A 16,822-nucleotide genomic window follows, 5' to 3' on the forward strand; every position below is an offset into this window, starting at 1 on the left:
AGTTTTTCTCTTCTTTTTTTCCGGTTGAATTTTGAATTTTAAAGAATCGAAATTGAAGATAAACTATGTTTCAAGATGTAATTGTCATTATTTTCGTGTTTTCTCCTCTTTTAAACCGTTCAATTAAGTGTAAATATCATTCATTATTAATAATAACATAGAGTTAAAGGTAAATTGAGCAAATTGGCTATTTCTGGCAATTTATTTAAGTGTGTATCAAACTGGTAGCCCTTCGCATTAATCACTACCCAAGAAGTAGCTCTTGCTTTCAAAAAGGTTGGTGACCCCTGCACTAGTGCAACAACATCGCCGGAAATGTGTCCCGTGAAAAAACGTCTGACTCTCTAATAACTAGGGATGTCCGATAATGGCTTTTTGCCGATATCCGATATTCCGATATTGTCCAACTCTTTTAATTACCGATATCAACCGATACCGATAATAACCGATATATGCAGTCGTGGAATTAACACATTATTATGCCTAATTTGGACAACCAGGTATGGTGAAGATAAGGTACTTTTTAAAAAAAAAAAAAAATAAGATAACTAAATTAAAAACATTTTCTTGAATAAAAAAGAAAGTAAAACAATATAAAAACAGTTACATAGAAACTAGTAATTAATTAAAATGAGTAAAATTAACAAAGGTTAGTACTATTAGTGGACCAGCAGCACCCACAATCATGTGTGCTTACGGACTGTATCCCTTGCAGACTGTATTGATATATATTGATATATAATGTAGGAACCAGAATATTGATAACAAAGAAATGGGAGGAGGGAGGTTTTTTGGGTTGGTGCACTAATTGTAAGTGTATCTTGTGTTTTTTATGTTGATTTAATAAAAAAAAAAAAGAAAAAAAAAAACCCGATACAGATAATAAAAAAACGATACCGATAATTTCCGATATTACATTTTAACGCATTTATCGGCCGATAATATCGGCAGGTCGATATTATCGGACATCCCTACTAATAACTAAAGTTCCTTGGGTGAATAATGTAAACTCACTACACCGGTATGTTTTAGCGCTTCCATAGCGAGATATAAGTTAGAACAAGAAATGTCCAATAATGGCTTTTTTGCCGATATCCGATATTCCGATATTGTCCAACTCTTAATTACCGATTCCAATATCAACCGATAAAAAGCCGATATCCGATATTCCGATATTGTCCAACTCTTAATTACCGATTCCAATATCAACCGATACAGATACATACAGTCGTGGAATTAACACATTATTATGCCTAATTTTGTTGTGATGCCCCGCTGGATGCATTAAACAATGTAACAAGCTTTTCCAAAATATATCAACTCAAGTTATGGAAAAAAACAAGTGCCAACATGGCACTGCCATATTTATTATTGAAGTCACAAAGTGCATTATTTTTTTTTAACATGCCTCAAAACAGCAGCTTGGAATTTGGGACATGCTCTCCCTGAGAGAGCATGAGGAGGTTGAGGTGGGGGAGGTAGGGGGTAGCGAGGGGTGTATATTGTAGCGTCCCGGAAGAGTTAGTGCTGCAAGGGGTTCCGGGTATTTGTTCCGTTGTGTTTATGTTGTGTTACGGTGCGGATGTTCTCCCGAAATGTGTTTGTCATTCTTGTTTGGTGTGGGTTCACAGTGTGGCGCATATTTGTAACAGTGTTAAAGTTGCTTATACGGCCACCCTCAGTGTGACCTGTATGGCTGTTGACCAAGTAGGCATTGCATTCACTTGTGTGTGTGAAAAGCCGTAGATATTATGTTTAAACACAACAGAACAAATACCCAGAACCCCTTGCAGCACTAACTCTTCCGGGATGCTACAATATACACCCCCCGCTACCACCTAATAACCTCGCCCACCTCAACCTCCTCATGCTCTCTCAGGGAGAGCATGTCCCAAATTCCAAGCTGCTGTTTTGAGGCATGTTAAAAGAAAATAATGCACTTTTTGACTTCAATAATAAATATGGCAGTGCCATGTTGGCATTTTTTTTCCCCATAACTTGAGTTGATTTATTTTGGAAAGCCTTGTTACATTGTTTAATGCATCCAGCGGAGGCATCACCATAAAATTAGGCATAATAATGTGTTAATTCCACAACTGTATATATCGGTATCGGTTGATATCGGAATCGGTAATTAAGAGTTGGACAAAATCGGGATATCGGCAAAAAAGCCATTATCGGACATCTCTAATTTTCACCGATTTTTTTATTTTCAATGTAACATTTAAAGTTTTGGTGTTGTTTGCTGGCGTCATATTGCCGTCCACACGTATCTCTTTATGTGTGACTGCCATCTACTGGTCACACTCATCATTACACCATGTGCCAAATAAAATTGCTTCAAGGTGGGTAAGCACAAGCAGAATTATCCCGCACATTAGGCGCACCGGGTTATAAGGCGCGAGGATTTCAAGTGCGCCTCCTAGTCTGAAAGTGCGGTACTTCTTTCTCCAATATTGACACTTTCATTTTTTGATGTCGCCCTCCGCAGCTGGCGTGTGCTTCATGATCAGCGCCCTCGGCATAACAGCGGGCGCGCACAGGTTATGGAGCCACAAAACCTACAAGGCGTCACCCCCCCTAAAGGCCTTCCTCGTTCTTGCCAACTCCATGGCCTTTCAGGTAGGTTGGACACCTGCGTCACCAAGCCCCATTTTAATGCGTGAACGTCCCTGATTGATACCGGCTCCCTGCGCATGTGCAGAACGACATCTACGAGTGGGCGAGGGACCACCGAGTCCATCACAAGTACTCTGAGACGGACGCCGACCCCCACAATGCAAAGCGGGGCTTCTTCTTCTCCCACGTCGGCTGGCTGCTGGTCCGCAAGCACCCCGACGTCATCTCCAAGGGCCGCAAAGTGGAGATGTCCGACCTGAAGGCCGACAAAATGGTCATGTTTCAGAGGCGGTAAGGAGAGGAAACCGTGGCAACGGGAAGGGGATTCATATGGCCCTGTTCGTCGCGATTTACCCGACACATGAAACGTGACGAATTAGGAGGGGGTGCACTATTGAATACCTTAAAATGTCTTATGTGGCAAGTGCAACTGTGACCCTATGTAGAGTGGCGCTTTCCATCGTTTTCAGCAGACTGCATTGCAAAATGATTACGCCATATGAATCTCTTCCCTACCGTGTGTTAAATGTACAATTGATGACATATCCTATGCATTCCAAAAAAAGGCACTACCAGCTCTCGGTGGTGGTCTTGTGCTTCCTGGTGCCCACGCTGGTGCCCTGGTACTTCTGGGGCGAGTCCCTCCTGTTGGGATACTTCCTGCCCGGACTGTTCCGGTACACGGTGGTGCTCAACGCCACCTGGCTGGTCAACAGCGCCGCGCACATGTGGGGCAACAGGCCATACGACAACACCATCAACCCCAGGGAGAACATGTTCGTCGCCTTCAGCGCCGCGGGTAAGCAACAACCGCGCCCAATGTCGATACAGTTTTTAGAGAAGAGGATGTTTTTAAAGCTGGTTTAGTCTGGGGTCTGAATCCAGGGGTTGTTTTAGTCCGGGGATGTCCACACTTTCCAAAGACCACATAAAGAAGAGTAAAAATTTAATTAAAATAATATTACATATATAGAAAAGAAAATGTATATATTAATACAAATTTAATTTAAAAAAATATTTTGTTTTTTTTAATTCTTGTGCGGCCCGGTACCAATCGATCCACGGACCGGTACCGGGTCGCGGCCCGGTGGTTGGGGACCACTGCTTTAAACAATCTAACTTCATTGACAATAAAGAAGATAAGGTCCTTTTAAAAAAAAAAATACAAAAAATAAATACAAAACATTTTCTTGAATAAAAAATTAAGTAAAACAATATAAAAACAATTACATAAAAAAAATAGTAATTAATGAAATTGTTAGTGGACCAGCAGCACACACAATCATGTGTGCTTCAAGGACTGTATCCCTTGCAGACTGTATTGTTTTATATTGTAGGAACCAGAAATTTAATGGAGGAGGGAGGTTTTTTTGAGTTGGTGCACTAATTAAAGTGTATCTTGTGTTTTTTATGTTGATTTAATAAAAAAAATAAAAAATAAAATAAAATAAAAAATGTTTTTAAAGCTGGTTTAGTCTGGGGTCTGAATCCAGGGGTTCTTTTAGTCCAGGGATGTCCACACTTTCCAAAGATCACATAAAGAGAAGTAAACATTTTATTAAAATAATATTACATATATAGAAAAGAACATTTATATATTAATAAAAATTTAATTAAAAAAATAAAATTGTTTTTTGTTGTTGGTTTTTTTAATTCTTGTGCGTCCCGGTACCAATCGATCCACGGACCGGTACCGGATTTGCTGTTATACAGTATACCAGGCAGTCTTGCACTAAAGGAGGACTATGTTATTGTGTACTTTATTACTCTAGTATGCTCTGGACTGAAGCTGCGTGCCTTCATTGTTTTTGTAGCTGCTGTTTTGTGGCATGTTTAAAAAAAATAATGCACTTTGTGGAAGTCAAAAGTATAGTACTTCCCATAGTTTGACATAGGTTTTCATCACCATCACTGATCTGGATAAAACTAAGAGAAAAAAAAAATACTAAGTGTAAAGTCATTTTCATCTTACAGCACCAAAATAAAGAAAAAAACATTTGTGCTAACTATAATTTTCAGGTAGAATGTAGTACCTTTTTTAATCCAGTAGATGGCGGCTGATAACACAGTCGCCGTACAGCGTAAATACAGCTAGTGAGTGTGCCACACACTCACTTAGGCGCCATTTAACCATCGCTACTGAATAGATTTGACAAGACGTCCCAATTTGCTTCTGTGACCTTCCACTTTGTGCTGCATTTCCTTGGTATGAATTATATAATTTATTATATAGTATAATTATATCAGGTATTTTTTTCTAAATGTTTATTTTATTTGGAAACAACAATAATATTTTTCAAAGTCAAGATAAATAGCACTACTAAAAACAAGTCTATATAAAATAAATAATAATACAACTTTTTTTTTTTTTTTATAATGAAACAGATACCAAGAAATTTGCTGGAAAATAAAAAATATTTTGGTGTCCTGCTTACTTCAAAGCCCAATTATATATTTTTTGTTAGCTGATTTGTAATTTCCTGCAAAAATAAAATACAAAAAATTGTGTGTTCTGTGACCTTCCACTTTGTGCTACATTGCCTTAGTATGAATTATATAATATATAATACAAAATAATATAATTATATCAGGTATTTTTTTCTAAATGTTTTTTATTTTATTTGGAAAAAAACAATAATATTTTTCAAAGTCAAGATAAATAGCACTACTAAAAACAAGTCTATATAAAATAAATAATAATACAACTTTTTTTTATTTTGAGATATAATGAAACAGATACCAAGAAATTTGCTGGAAAATAAAAAATATTTTGGTGTCCTGCTTACTTCAAAGCCCAAAAATAAAATACATAACCACCTGATAAACAAGATAAACAAGAATTCACCTATCTACTAATATTTTCTTAATTATTATTTTAAAATGGTGTGTTCTGTGACCTTCCACTTTGTGCTACATTTCCTTGGTATGAATTATATAATATATAATACAAAATACCTGATATGATATCATTATATCAGGTATTTTTTTTCTAAATGTTTTTTATTTTATTTGGAAACAACAATAATATTTTTTAAAGTCAAGATAAATAGCACTACTAAAAACAAGTCTATATAAAATAAATAATAATACAACTTTTTTAATTTTTTATAATGAAACAGATACCAAGAAATTTGCTGGAAAATAACACATTTTGGTGTCCTGCTTACCTCAAAGCCCAATTATATATTTTTTGTTAGCTAAATTGTAATTACCTGCAAAAATAAAATACATAACCACCTGATAAACAAGAATTCACCTATCAACTAATATTTTCTTAATGATTATTTTAAAATGGTGTGTTCTGTGACCTTCCACTTTGTGCTACATTTCCTTAGTATGAATTATATAATATATAATACAAAATGACTGATATAATATAATTATATCAGGTAAATTATATCAGGTATTTTTTTCTAAATGTTTTTTTTTTTTTTTTGGAAATAACAATATTTTTGAAAGTCAAGATAAATAGCTCTATTAAAAACGGTCTATATAAAATAAATAATAATACAAATTTGTTTTTTATAATGAAACAGATACCAAGGAATTTGCTGGAAAATAAATATTTTGGTGTCCTGCTTACTTCAAAGCCCAATTATATTTTTTTTGTTAGCTGATTTGTAATTACCTGCAAAAATAAAATACATAAGCACCTGATAAACAAGAATTCACCTATCTACTAATATTTTCTTAATGATTATTTTCAAATGGTGTGTTCTGTGACCTTCCACTTTGTGCTACATTTCCTTAGTATGAATTATATAATATAAAATACAAAATGCCTGATATAATATAATTATATCAGGTATTTTTTTCTAAATGTTTTTTATTTTATTTGGAAACAACAATATTTTTTAAAGTCAAGTAAAATTGCACTACTAAAAACAGTCTATATAAAATAAATAATAATAAAAAAATGATTTTATAATGAAACAGATACCAAGGAATTTGCTGGAAAATGAGCAGAAAAAAAATATTTTGGGTGTCCTGCTTACTTCAAAGCCCAATTATATTTTGTATTTACCTGAAAAAATAAAATACATAAGCACCTGATAAACAAGAATTCACCTATATTATTTGGAAACAACAATAATATTGTTTTAAGTCTTCCTCAAGATAATTAGCACTACTAAAAACAGTCCAGGTATTTTTTTTCTAAATGTTTTTTATTTTATTTGGAAACAACAATAATATTTTTTAAAGTCAAGATAAATAGCACTACTAAAAACAGTCTATAGGTATTTTTTTCAAAATGTTTTTTATTTTATTTGGAAACAACAATATTTTTTAAAGTCAAGATAAATAGCACTACTAAAAACAGTCTATATAAAATAAATAATAATAAAACATTTTTTTTATAATGAAACAGATACCAAGGAATTTGCTGGAAAATGAGCAGAAAAAAAATATTTTGGGTGTCCTGCTTACTTCAAATCCCAATTTTATTTTGTAATTACCTGCAAACATAAAATACATAAGCACATGATAAACAAGAATTCACTTATAATATTTGGAAACAACAATAATATTGTTTAAAGTCTCCCTCAAAATAAATAGCACTACTAAAAACAGTCTATAGGTATTTGTTTTCTAAATGTTTTTTATTTTATTTGGAAACAATAATATTTTTTAAAGTCAAGATAAATAGCACTACTAAAAACAGTCTATATAAAATAAATAATAATAAAACATTTTTTTTTAATATAATGAAACAGGGACCAAGGAATTTGCTGGGAAATGAGCAGAAAAAAATATTTTGTGTGTCCTGCTTACTTCAAATCCCAATTTTATTTTGTAATTACCTGCAAAAATAAAATACATAAGCACCTGATGAACAAGAATTCACCTATATTATTTGGAAACAACAATCTTTTTTTTTTTTAAGTCTTCCTCAAGATAAATAGCACTACTAAAAACAGTCTATAGGTATTTTTTTCTAAATGTTTTTTTTATTTTATTTGGAAACAACGATATTTTTTAAAGTCAAAATAAATAGCACTACTAAAAACAGTCTATATAAAATAAATAATAATACAACTTTTTTTTTTATAATGAAAGATACCAAGGAATTTGCTGGAAAATGAGCAGAAAAAAAATATTTTGGGTGTCCTGCATACTTCAAAGCCCAATTATATTTTGTAATTACCTGCAACAATAAAATACATAAGCACCTGATAAACAAGAATTCACCTATATTATTTGGAAACAACAATAATTTTTAAAAAAAAGTCTTCCTCAATATAAATAGCACTACTAAAAACAGTCTATAGGTATTTTTTTTCTAAATGTTTTTTATTTTATTTGGAAACAACAATATTTTTTAAAGTCAAGATAAATAGCACTACTAAAAACAGTCTATATAAAATAAATAATAATAAAAAAATGTTTTTATAATGAAACAGATACCAAGGAATTTGCTGGAAAATGAGCAGAAAAAAAATATTTTAGGTGTCCTGCTTACTTCAAAGCCCAATTTTATTTTGTATAAATAAAATACATAAGCACCTGATAAACAAGAATTCACCTATATTATTTGGAAACAACAATAATATTTTTTTAAGTCTTCAACATAAATAGCACCACTAAACACGGTCTATATAAAATAAATAATAATACAACTTTATTTTTATTTTTATAATGAAACAGTACCAAGGAATTTGCTGGAAAATGAGCAGAAAAAAAATATTTTGGTGTCCTGCTTACTTCAAAGCCCAATTATATTTTGTAACTACCTGCAAACATAAAATACATAAGCACCTGATAAACAAGAATTCACCTATATTATTTGGAAACAACAATAATATTGTTTTAAGTCTTCCTCAAGATAAATAGCACTACTAAAAACAGTCTATAGGTATTTTTTTCTAAATGTTTTTTATTTTATTTGGAAACAACATTATTTTTTAAAGTCAAAATAAATAGCACTACTAAAAACAGTCTATATAAAATATATAATAATAAAAACATTTTTTTTATAATTATATAAATATAATTATATATAATAATTATTTGCTGGGAAATAAGCAGAAAAAAATATTTTGGTGTCCTGCTTACTTCAAATCCCAATTTTATTTTGTAATTACCTGCAAAAATAAAATACATAAGCACCTGATAAACAAGAATTCACCTGTATTATTTGGAAACAACAATAATATTTTTTAAGTCTTCCTCAAGATAAATAGCACTACTAAAAACAGTCTATAAAATAATAACAACATTTTTTTAATAATGAAACAGATACCAAGGAATTTGCTGGAAAATGAGCAGAAAAACAATATTTTGGTGTCCTGCTTACTTCAAAGCTCAATTATATTTTGTCATTACCTGCAAAAATAAAATACATAAGCACTTGATAACAATAATTCACCTATATTATTTGGAAACAACAATATTTTTAAAGTCTCCCTCAAGATAAATAACACTACTAAAACAGTCTAAATAAAATAAAAAATAATAAAACATTTTTTTAATATAATGAAACAGATACCAAGGAATTTGCTGGAAAATGAGCAGAAAACTTTTTTTTTTGGGTGTCCTGCTTACTTCAAAGCCCAATTATGTTTTGTAATTACCTGCAAAAATACAATACATAAGCACCTGATAAACAAGAATTCACCTGTATTATTTGGAAACAACCATAATATTATTTAAAGTCTCCCTCAAAATAAAAAGCACTACTAAAAACAGTCTATAGGTATTTTTTTTCTAAATGTTTTTTTATATTATTTGGAAACAACAATATTTTTTAAAGTCAAGATAAACAGCACTACTAAAAACAGTCTATATAAAATATATAATAATAAAAACATTTTTTTTTATAATAAAACAGGTACCAAGGAATTTGCTGGGAAATAAGCATAAAAAAACATTTTGGTGTCCTGCTTACTTCGAAGCCCAATTATATATTTTTTTGTTTCATTTGTAATTACCTGCAAAAATAAAATACATAGGTTCACCTATCTACTAATATTTTCTTAATAATTATTTTAAAATGGTGTGATAGCTTTTTCTGTTTTTCCCCTTAAGTGTGTGAGTTTTATTGTTTAATATTAATATAAAATGCATCTGTGCACCTTGCACTTGGAATGTGTTGTTACACGTCACACCTGCAGGGGGAGCACTCACACGTATGTATGACCGCAGCTCTTCCGGTCATTTTAACGTCACGCCATTTGATCTGCCGTCTCCAGGCGAAGGCTTCCACAACTTCCACCACACCTTCCCCTTCGACTACGCCACCAGCGAGTTCGGCTGCAGGCTCAACTTCACCACCGCCTTCGTCGACCTCATGTGCCTGCTGGGCCTGGCCTCCGAGCGCAGGGTGGCGTCCAAGGAGGTGGTGGCCGCCAGGGTGCAGCGGACGGGCGACGGCAGCGTGAAGAGTGGCTGAGGCGCACCGTGGCGAGGCGTGATGATGATGATGACGACGACGATGACGATGGAGGGTGAGGCGCTCACACCTCTGATTGCTATGAGACGACGCAGCTTCAGCCAGTGTAGCCATGTCACCTTAATATTAAACACATTGGAGGATGAAAATGGGATTCAGGCTTGATTTATGTCCTTTTTCCCCCCTGCTCGGCTTTAATCGCCTTTCCAGAAATGACAAACCGTCTCCACTGTGCTGCAGCGCTCCGTTTTCTCACTGCCCACAGTCTCCTAGTAGATCCAGTTAAGCTTTCTTCAGTTCTCCATTGATAACATCTGACCTGGTGCATTCAAGGTGGCTTGTTTTTCTTAACGTTTTCAAAACATCCCGAACTGACGGTGTCCTAAATTCCGATTTCCATTCCACAACTTTGAATTTAAGTTGCAAACAGAACGGCAAGTCCCATTTTATAATTGAATCCAAGTAGAATTCAAATTCCAATTTTTTATTTTGGCGTATTCCGGAATCATTCTTTATAGTACTGTATGTTCCGTACATGGATGTTTCACATATTACAAAAAAATTAGCCACAGCAAATATTTTAATCAACATTTCAAAATAACATCTCCTATAAAACAGAATATTTAATTCCCACAAAAAATATTACATCATAACTGTTAGCGTTTTAGCCAAAGCAAATATTTTTTATCAACAATTCAAAATAACATCTCCTATAAAACAGAATATTTAATTCACACTAAAAAATCTTACATCGTAATTGTTAGCATTTTAGCCCCAGCAAATATTTTTTTATCAACAATTAAAAATAACCTATAAAACAGATTATTTAATTCACATTAAAAAATATTACATCGTAACTGTTAGCATTTTAGCCACAGCAAATATTTTTATAATAACATCTCCTATAAAACAGATTATTTAAATCACACTAAAAAATATTACATCTTAACTTTTAGCATTTAAGCCACAGCAAATATTTTTATCAACAATTAAAAATAACTAATTCACAATTAAAAAATATTACATCGTAACTGTTAGCATTTTAGCAAATCTTTTTTTTATCAACAATTAAAAATAACATCTCCTATAAAACAGATTATTTAATTTACACTAAAAAATATTACATCGTAACTGTTAGCATTCAAGCCAAAGCAAATATTTTTATCAACAATTAAAAATAACATCTCTTCTAAAACAGATTATTTAATTTACACTAAAAAATATTACATCGTAACTGTTAGCATTTTAGCAAATCTTTTTTTATCAACAATTCAAAATAACATCTCCTATAAAACAGATTATTTAATTTACACTAAAAAATATTACATCGTAACTGTTAGCATTTAAGCCACAGCAAATATTTTTTTATCAACAATTAAAAATGACATCTCCTATAAAACAGATTATTTAATTCACACTAAAAAATATTACATCGTAACTGTTAGCATTTTAGCCACAGCAAATATTTTTTATCAACAATTAAAAATAAGATCTCCTATAAAACAGATTATAAAAAATATTACATCGTAACTGTTAGCATTTTAGCCACAGCAAATATTTTTATAATAACATCTCCTATAAAACAGATTATTTAAATCACACTAAAAAATATTACATCGTAACTTTTAGCATTTAAGCCACAGCAAATATTTTTATCAACAATTAAAAATTACATCTCCTATAAAACAGATTATTTAATTTACGTAACTGTTAGCATTTAAGCCACAGCAAATATTTTTTATCAACAATTAAAAATTACATCTCCTATAAAACAGATGATTTAATTCACACTAAAAAATATTACATAGTAACTGTTCGCATTTTAGCCACAGCAAATATTTTTATCAACAATTAAAAATAACATCTATAAAACAGATTATTTAATTCACACAAAAAATATTACATCATAACTGTTAGCATTTTCCCCAAAGCAAATCTTTTTTTATCAACAATTAAAAATAACATCTCCTATAAAACGGATTATTTAATTCACACTAAAAAATATTACATCGTAACTGTTAGCATTTTAGCCACAGCAAATCTTTTTAATCAACAATTAAAAATAACCTCCTATAAAACAGATTATTTAATTCACACAAAAAATATTACATTGTAACTGTTAGCATTTTCCCCAAAGCAAATCTTTTTTTTATCAACAATTAAAAATAACATCTCCTATAAAACAGATTATTTAATTCACACTAAAAAATATTACATCGTAACTGTTAGCATTTTAGCCACAGCAAATATTTTTTATCAACAATTAAAAATAACTTCGCCGATAAAACGGATTATTTAATTCACACAAAAAATATTACATCGTAACTGTTAGCACTTTAGCCAGTTTTGTAAGTCTTGGCATCAATAAACAGTATTATTGACTTGTACTCATCTTGCTAGCATGCTCACTGTTAGCATTTTAGCCAATTTTGTAGGTTTAAAAGTTTATGGTATTGTTACTTGGCAATATCTTGTTAGAATGCTAAGCATATTAGCCAATTTTTGTAGGTTTCAAACTAAAAGTAATTAATATATCTACTTGACGCTATCTTGCCAGCATGCTAGCTGTAGGCATGTAAGAAGTGTAGCCGATTTAGTAGGTTTAAAACTAAAAGTCACGGACATTGGTGTTAGCTTCCAATTATGTTAACTGTTAGCATTTTAGCCAATTAAGTACATTTAAAACTAACTCATGGATATTATTATTTGGAGCTATCCTAATAGCATGCTAACTGTTAGCAAGTAAGAATTGTAGCCAAATTAATAGGTTTAACTTACTTGCAGCCAAATTAATAGGTTTAAAACTTAAGTCATGTATATTGTTACTTGCCGTTAGCTTCCAATCATGTTAACTGTTTGCATTTTAGCCAATTTAGTACATTTAAACTAAGTCATGGATATTATTTGTTGGCGTCATCTTGCTAGCATGCTAACTGTTAACTTGATAGCAAGTTTTATAGGTTTCAAATTAATAGTCATAGGTATTGTTACTTGGTGTTTTCTTGGCATTTTAGCCAATTAATAAGTACATTTAAAACTAAGTCATGGCTATTATTTGGAGCTATCCTAATAGCATGCTAACTGTTAGCAAGTAAGAATTGTAGCCAATTTAATAGGTTTAAAACTAAGTCATGTGTATTGTTATGTTAACTGTTTGCATTTTAGCCAATTTAGTACATTTAAAACTAAGTCATGGATATTATTTGTTGGCGTCATCTTGCTAGCATGCTAACTGTTAACTTGATAGCCAGTTTTATAGGTTTCAAATTAATAGTCATGGGTATTGTTACTTGGTGTTTTCTTGGCATTTTAGCCAATTAATAAGTACATTTAAAACTAAGTCATGGCTATTATTTGGAGCTATCCTAATAGCATGCTAACTGTTAGCAAGTAAGAATTGTAGCCAATTTAATAGGTTTAAAACTAAGTCATGTGTATTGTTATGTTAACTGTTTGCATTTTAGCCAATTTAGTACATTTAAAACTAAGTCATGGATATTATTTGTTGGCGTCATCTTGCTAGCATGCTAACTGTTGACTTGATAGCCAGTTTTATAGGTTTCAAATTAATAGTCATGGGTATTGTTACTTGGTGTTTTCTTGGCATTTTAGCCAATTAATAAGTACATTTAAAACTAAGTCATGGCTATTATTTGGAGCTATCCTAATAGCATGCTAACTGTTAGCAAGTAAGAATTGTAGCCAATTTAATAGGTTTAAAACTTAAGTCATGTATATTGTTACTTGGCGTTAGCTTCCAATCATGTTAACTGTTTGCATTTTAGCCAATTTAGTACATTTAAAACTAAGTCATGGATATTATTTGTTGGCGTCATCTTGCTAGCATGCTAACTGTTAACTTGATAGCAAGTTTTATAGGTTTCAAATTAGCTTGCTAGCATGCTAACTGTTAACTTGATAGCAAGTTTTATAGGTTTCAAATTAATAGTCATGGGTATTGTTACTTGGTGTTTTCTTGGCATTTTAGCCAATTAATAAGTACATTTAAAACTAAGTCATGACTATTATTTGGAGCTATCCTAATAGCATGCTAAATGTTAGCAAGTAAGAATTGTAGCCAATTTAATAGGTTTAAAACTTAAGTCATGTATATTGTTACTTGCCGTTTGCTTCCAATCATGTTAACTGTCAATTAATAACTACATTTAAAACCAAGTCATGGCTATTGTTATTTGGAGCTATCGTAATAGCATGCTAACTGTTAGCAAGTAAGAATTGTAGCCAATTTAATAGGTTTAAAACTAAGTCATGTATATTGTTTATTGGCGTTAGCTTCCAATCATGTTACTGTTTGCATTTTAGCCAATTTAGTACATTTACAACTATGGATATTATTTGTTGCTAGCATGCTAACTGTTAACTTGATAGCCAGTTTTATAGGTTTCAAATTAATCATGGGTTTTATAGGTTTCAAAAGAATAGTCATGGGTATTGTTACTTGATGTTTTCTCGGTCGAGCTTAAATTCGGAAAAAAATAGTTATTTGGTGCCAAAGTGCTGACTTTCAACTTGTTAGCATTTTAGCCAATTTTTCAGGTAGGCTATACAACCAAAAAACAATGAATATTGTTGTTTTGTGGGAAAAAAACACTGCAAAATTGAAGGGATTTGTGTTAAAAGTGTTTTTAATTGTTCAGTTTAAACGTGGCAAATCTTTATTATTACACGGAATCTCTTGAATTGCATTTGAATTCCACTTCCTGCAACTCCCCAAATTTCAACTCCACGTCCTTTCGAGGTGGAGCCAGCTTACTCGGAATTCCGATCCGTCAAATGAATTGAATGGAAATGTGTAATTTTGCATGGGGCGGAAGGAAAAAAAAAAAAAATTAGAGTATTGTAGGTTTTATTTGTAAAAGGAGTACGAGCAACATTCCTGCTAACAGCAGTCTTGCTGTGCACAAACAAGGCGTGCAATTTGGTGATAATAATCAACCTTTGAGATAAGACCAGCGGGAGACGTGTGGTGCAGCCAGCAAATGTCACAATTCCCACCCAAATACCGTCACAAAGGTCAATTAAACAGTAATATTAGTATCATGGGTTTATTGTGGAAAAGTCACTGAAAGATGATATATTGTCTACTTCACCTAGTTCTATATTTTACTGTGTTTAAACATGGCCTAACTCTTCAATGTGTATCATAATAAACACCATGTGATTCATTCCTTTGGCTCGTCGTTTCAATGCTTTACATGTTTTCACCTAACAGTTGCAGGAACAAAAACTGTTAGAATTAAGTGGCGCAGAAAGTTAGAATGGGGTTGAACCCGATCAAGCCTGTTTTGTAAGTCTTATAGCAGTGTTTTTCAACCACTGTGCTGGTGTGCCCTGGAAGATGATCTAATGTCACCTATTTGGGTTAAAAATATATTTTGCAAACCAGTAATTATAGTCTGCAAATGATGTGTTGTTGTTGAGTGTCGGTGCTGTCTAGAGCTCGGCAAAGTAACCGTGTAATACTCTTCCATATCAGTAGGTGGCAGCCGGTAGCTAATTGCTTTGGAGATGTCGAAAACCGGTATCTAAAGCTTGAACCAAAAATAAACAAAAGGTAAGTGCCCCTAAGAGAAGGCATCGAAGCGTATGGAAGGCTATGCAGAACGAAAAACAGAACTGGCTACAAAGTCCACAAAAACAGAATGCTGGACGACAGCAAAGACTTACTGTGGAGCAAAGACGGCGTCCACAATGGACATCCGAACATGACATGACAATCAACGATGTCCCCATGAAGGATTAAAAAAACAACTGAAATATTCTTGATTGCTAAAACAAAAGTAGATGCGGGAAATATCTTATCCTGTTTAAACATGGCCTAACTCTTCAATGTGTATCATAATAAACCCCATGTGATTCATTCCTGTGGCTCGTGTCGTTTCAATGTTTTACATGTTTTCACCTAACAGTTGCAGGAACAAAATGAACAAACAGCACTCTTAGAATTAAGTGGCGCAGAAAGTTAGAATGGGTTTGAACCCGATCAAGCCTGTTTTGTAAATCTTATAGCAGTGTTTTTCAACCACTGTGCTGGTGTGCCCTGGAAGATGATCTAATTTCACCTATTTGGGTTAAAAATATTTTTTGCAAAGCAGTAATTATAGTCTGCAAATGATGTGTTGTTGTTGAGTGTCGGTGCTGTCTAGAGCTCGGCAAAGTAACCGTGTAATACTCTTCCATGTCAGTAGGTGGCAGCCGGTAGCTAATTGCTCTGTAGATGTCGAAAACATGTATCTAATGCTTGAACCAAATCAAAATAAACAAAAGGTAAGTGCCCCTAAGAGAAGGCATCGAAGCGTAGGGAAGGCTATGCAGAACGAAAAACAGAACTGGCTACAAAGTCCACAAAAACAGAATGCTGGACGACAGCAAAGACTTACTGCGGAGGAAAGACGGCGTCCACAATGTACATCCCAACATGACATGACAATCAACGATGTCCCCATGAAGAAGGATTAAAAAAACACCTGAAATATTCTTGATTGCTAAAACAAAAGTAGATGCGGGAAATATCTTATCCTGTTTAAACATGGCCTAACTCTTCAATGTGTATCATAATAAACCCCATGTGATTCATTCCTGTGGCTCGTGTCGTTTCAATGCTTTACATGTTTTCACCTAACAGTTGCAGGAACAAAATGAAACACACAGCACTCTTAGAATTAAGTGGCGCAGAAAGTTAGAATGGGGTTGAACCCGATCAAGCCTGTTTTGTAAGTCTTATAGCAGTGTATTTCAACCACTGTGCTGGTGTGCCCTGGAAGATGATCTAATGTCACCTATTTGGGTTAA

At 32.7% G+C, this 16,822-nt stretch overlaps 2 protein-coding genes across 6 annotated transcripts in view; one reads left to right on the plus strand and one right to left on the minus strand.

Moving 5' to 3' along the window:
* The window catches only part of scdb (stearoyl-CoA desaturase b), a 39,833-nt gene extending 24,638 nt beyond the window's left edge, over positions 1-15,195 (plus strand). For 3 of the 5 annotated variants that reach the window (XM_062058028.1, XM_062058027.1, XM_062058026.1), the window contains 4 exons: positions 2,492-2,622; positions 2,705-2,910; positions 3,186-3,418; positions 9,810-15,195. In XM_062058028.1, the coding sequence (XP_061914012.1) occupies positions 2,492-2,622; positions 2,705-2,910; positions 3,186-3,418; positions 9,810-10,009 (770 nt within the window). In that variant the 3' untranslated portion in view covers positions 10,010-15,195. The remainder of the gene's footprint in view (positions 1-2,491; positions 2,623-2,704; positions 2,911-3,185; positions 3,419-9,809) is intronic. The other 2 variants (XR_009827225.1, XR_009827224.1) reach the window with 2 other exon arrangements.
* cuedc2 (CUE domain containing 2) overlaps positions 1-16,822 on the minus strand; it is a 466,641-nt gene that overhangs the window by 300,241 nt on the left and 149,578 nt on the right. The gene's annotated exons all lie outside the window — the stretch shown is intronic.

The sequence above is a fragment of the Entelurus aequoreus genome, linkage group LG09 (genome assembly GCF_033978785.1).
Source record: "Entelurus aequoreus isolate RoL-2023_Sb linkage group LG09, RoL_Eaeq_v1.1, whole genome shotgun sequence".
NCBI lineage: Eukaryota > Metazoa > Chordata > Actinopteri > Syngnathiformes > Syngnathidae > Entelurus > Entelurus aequoreus.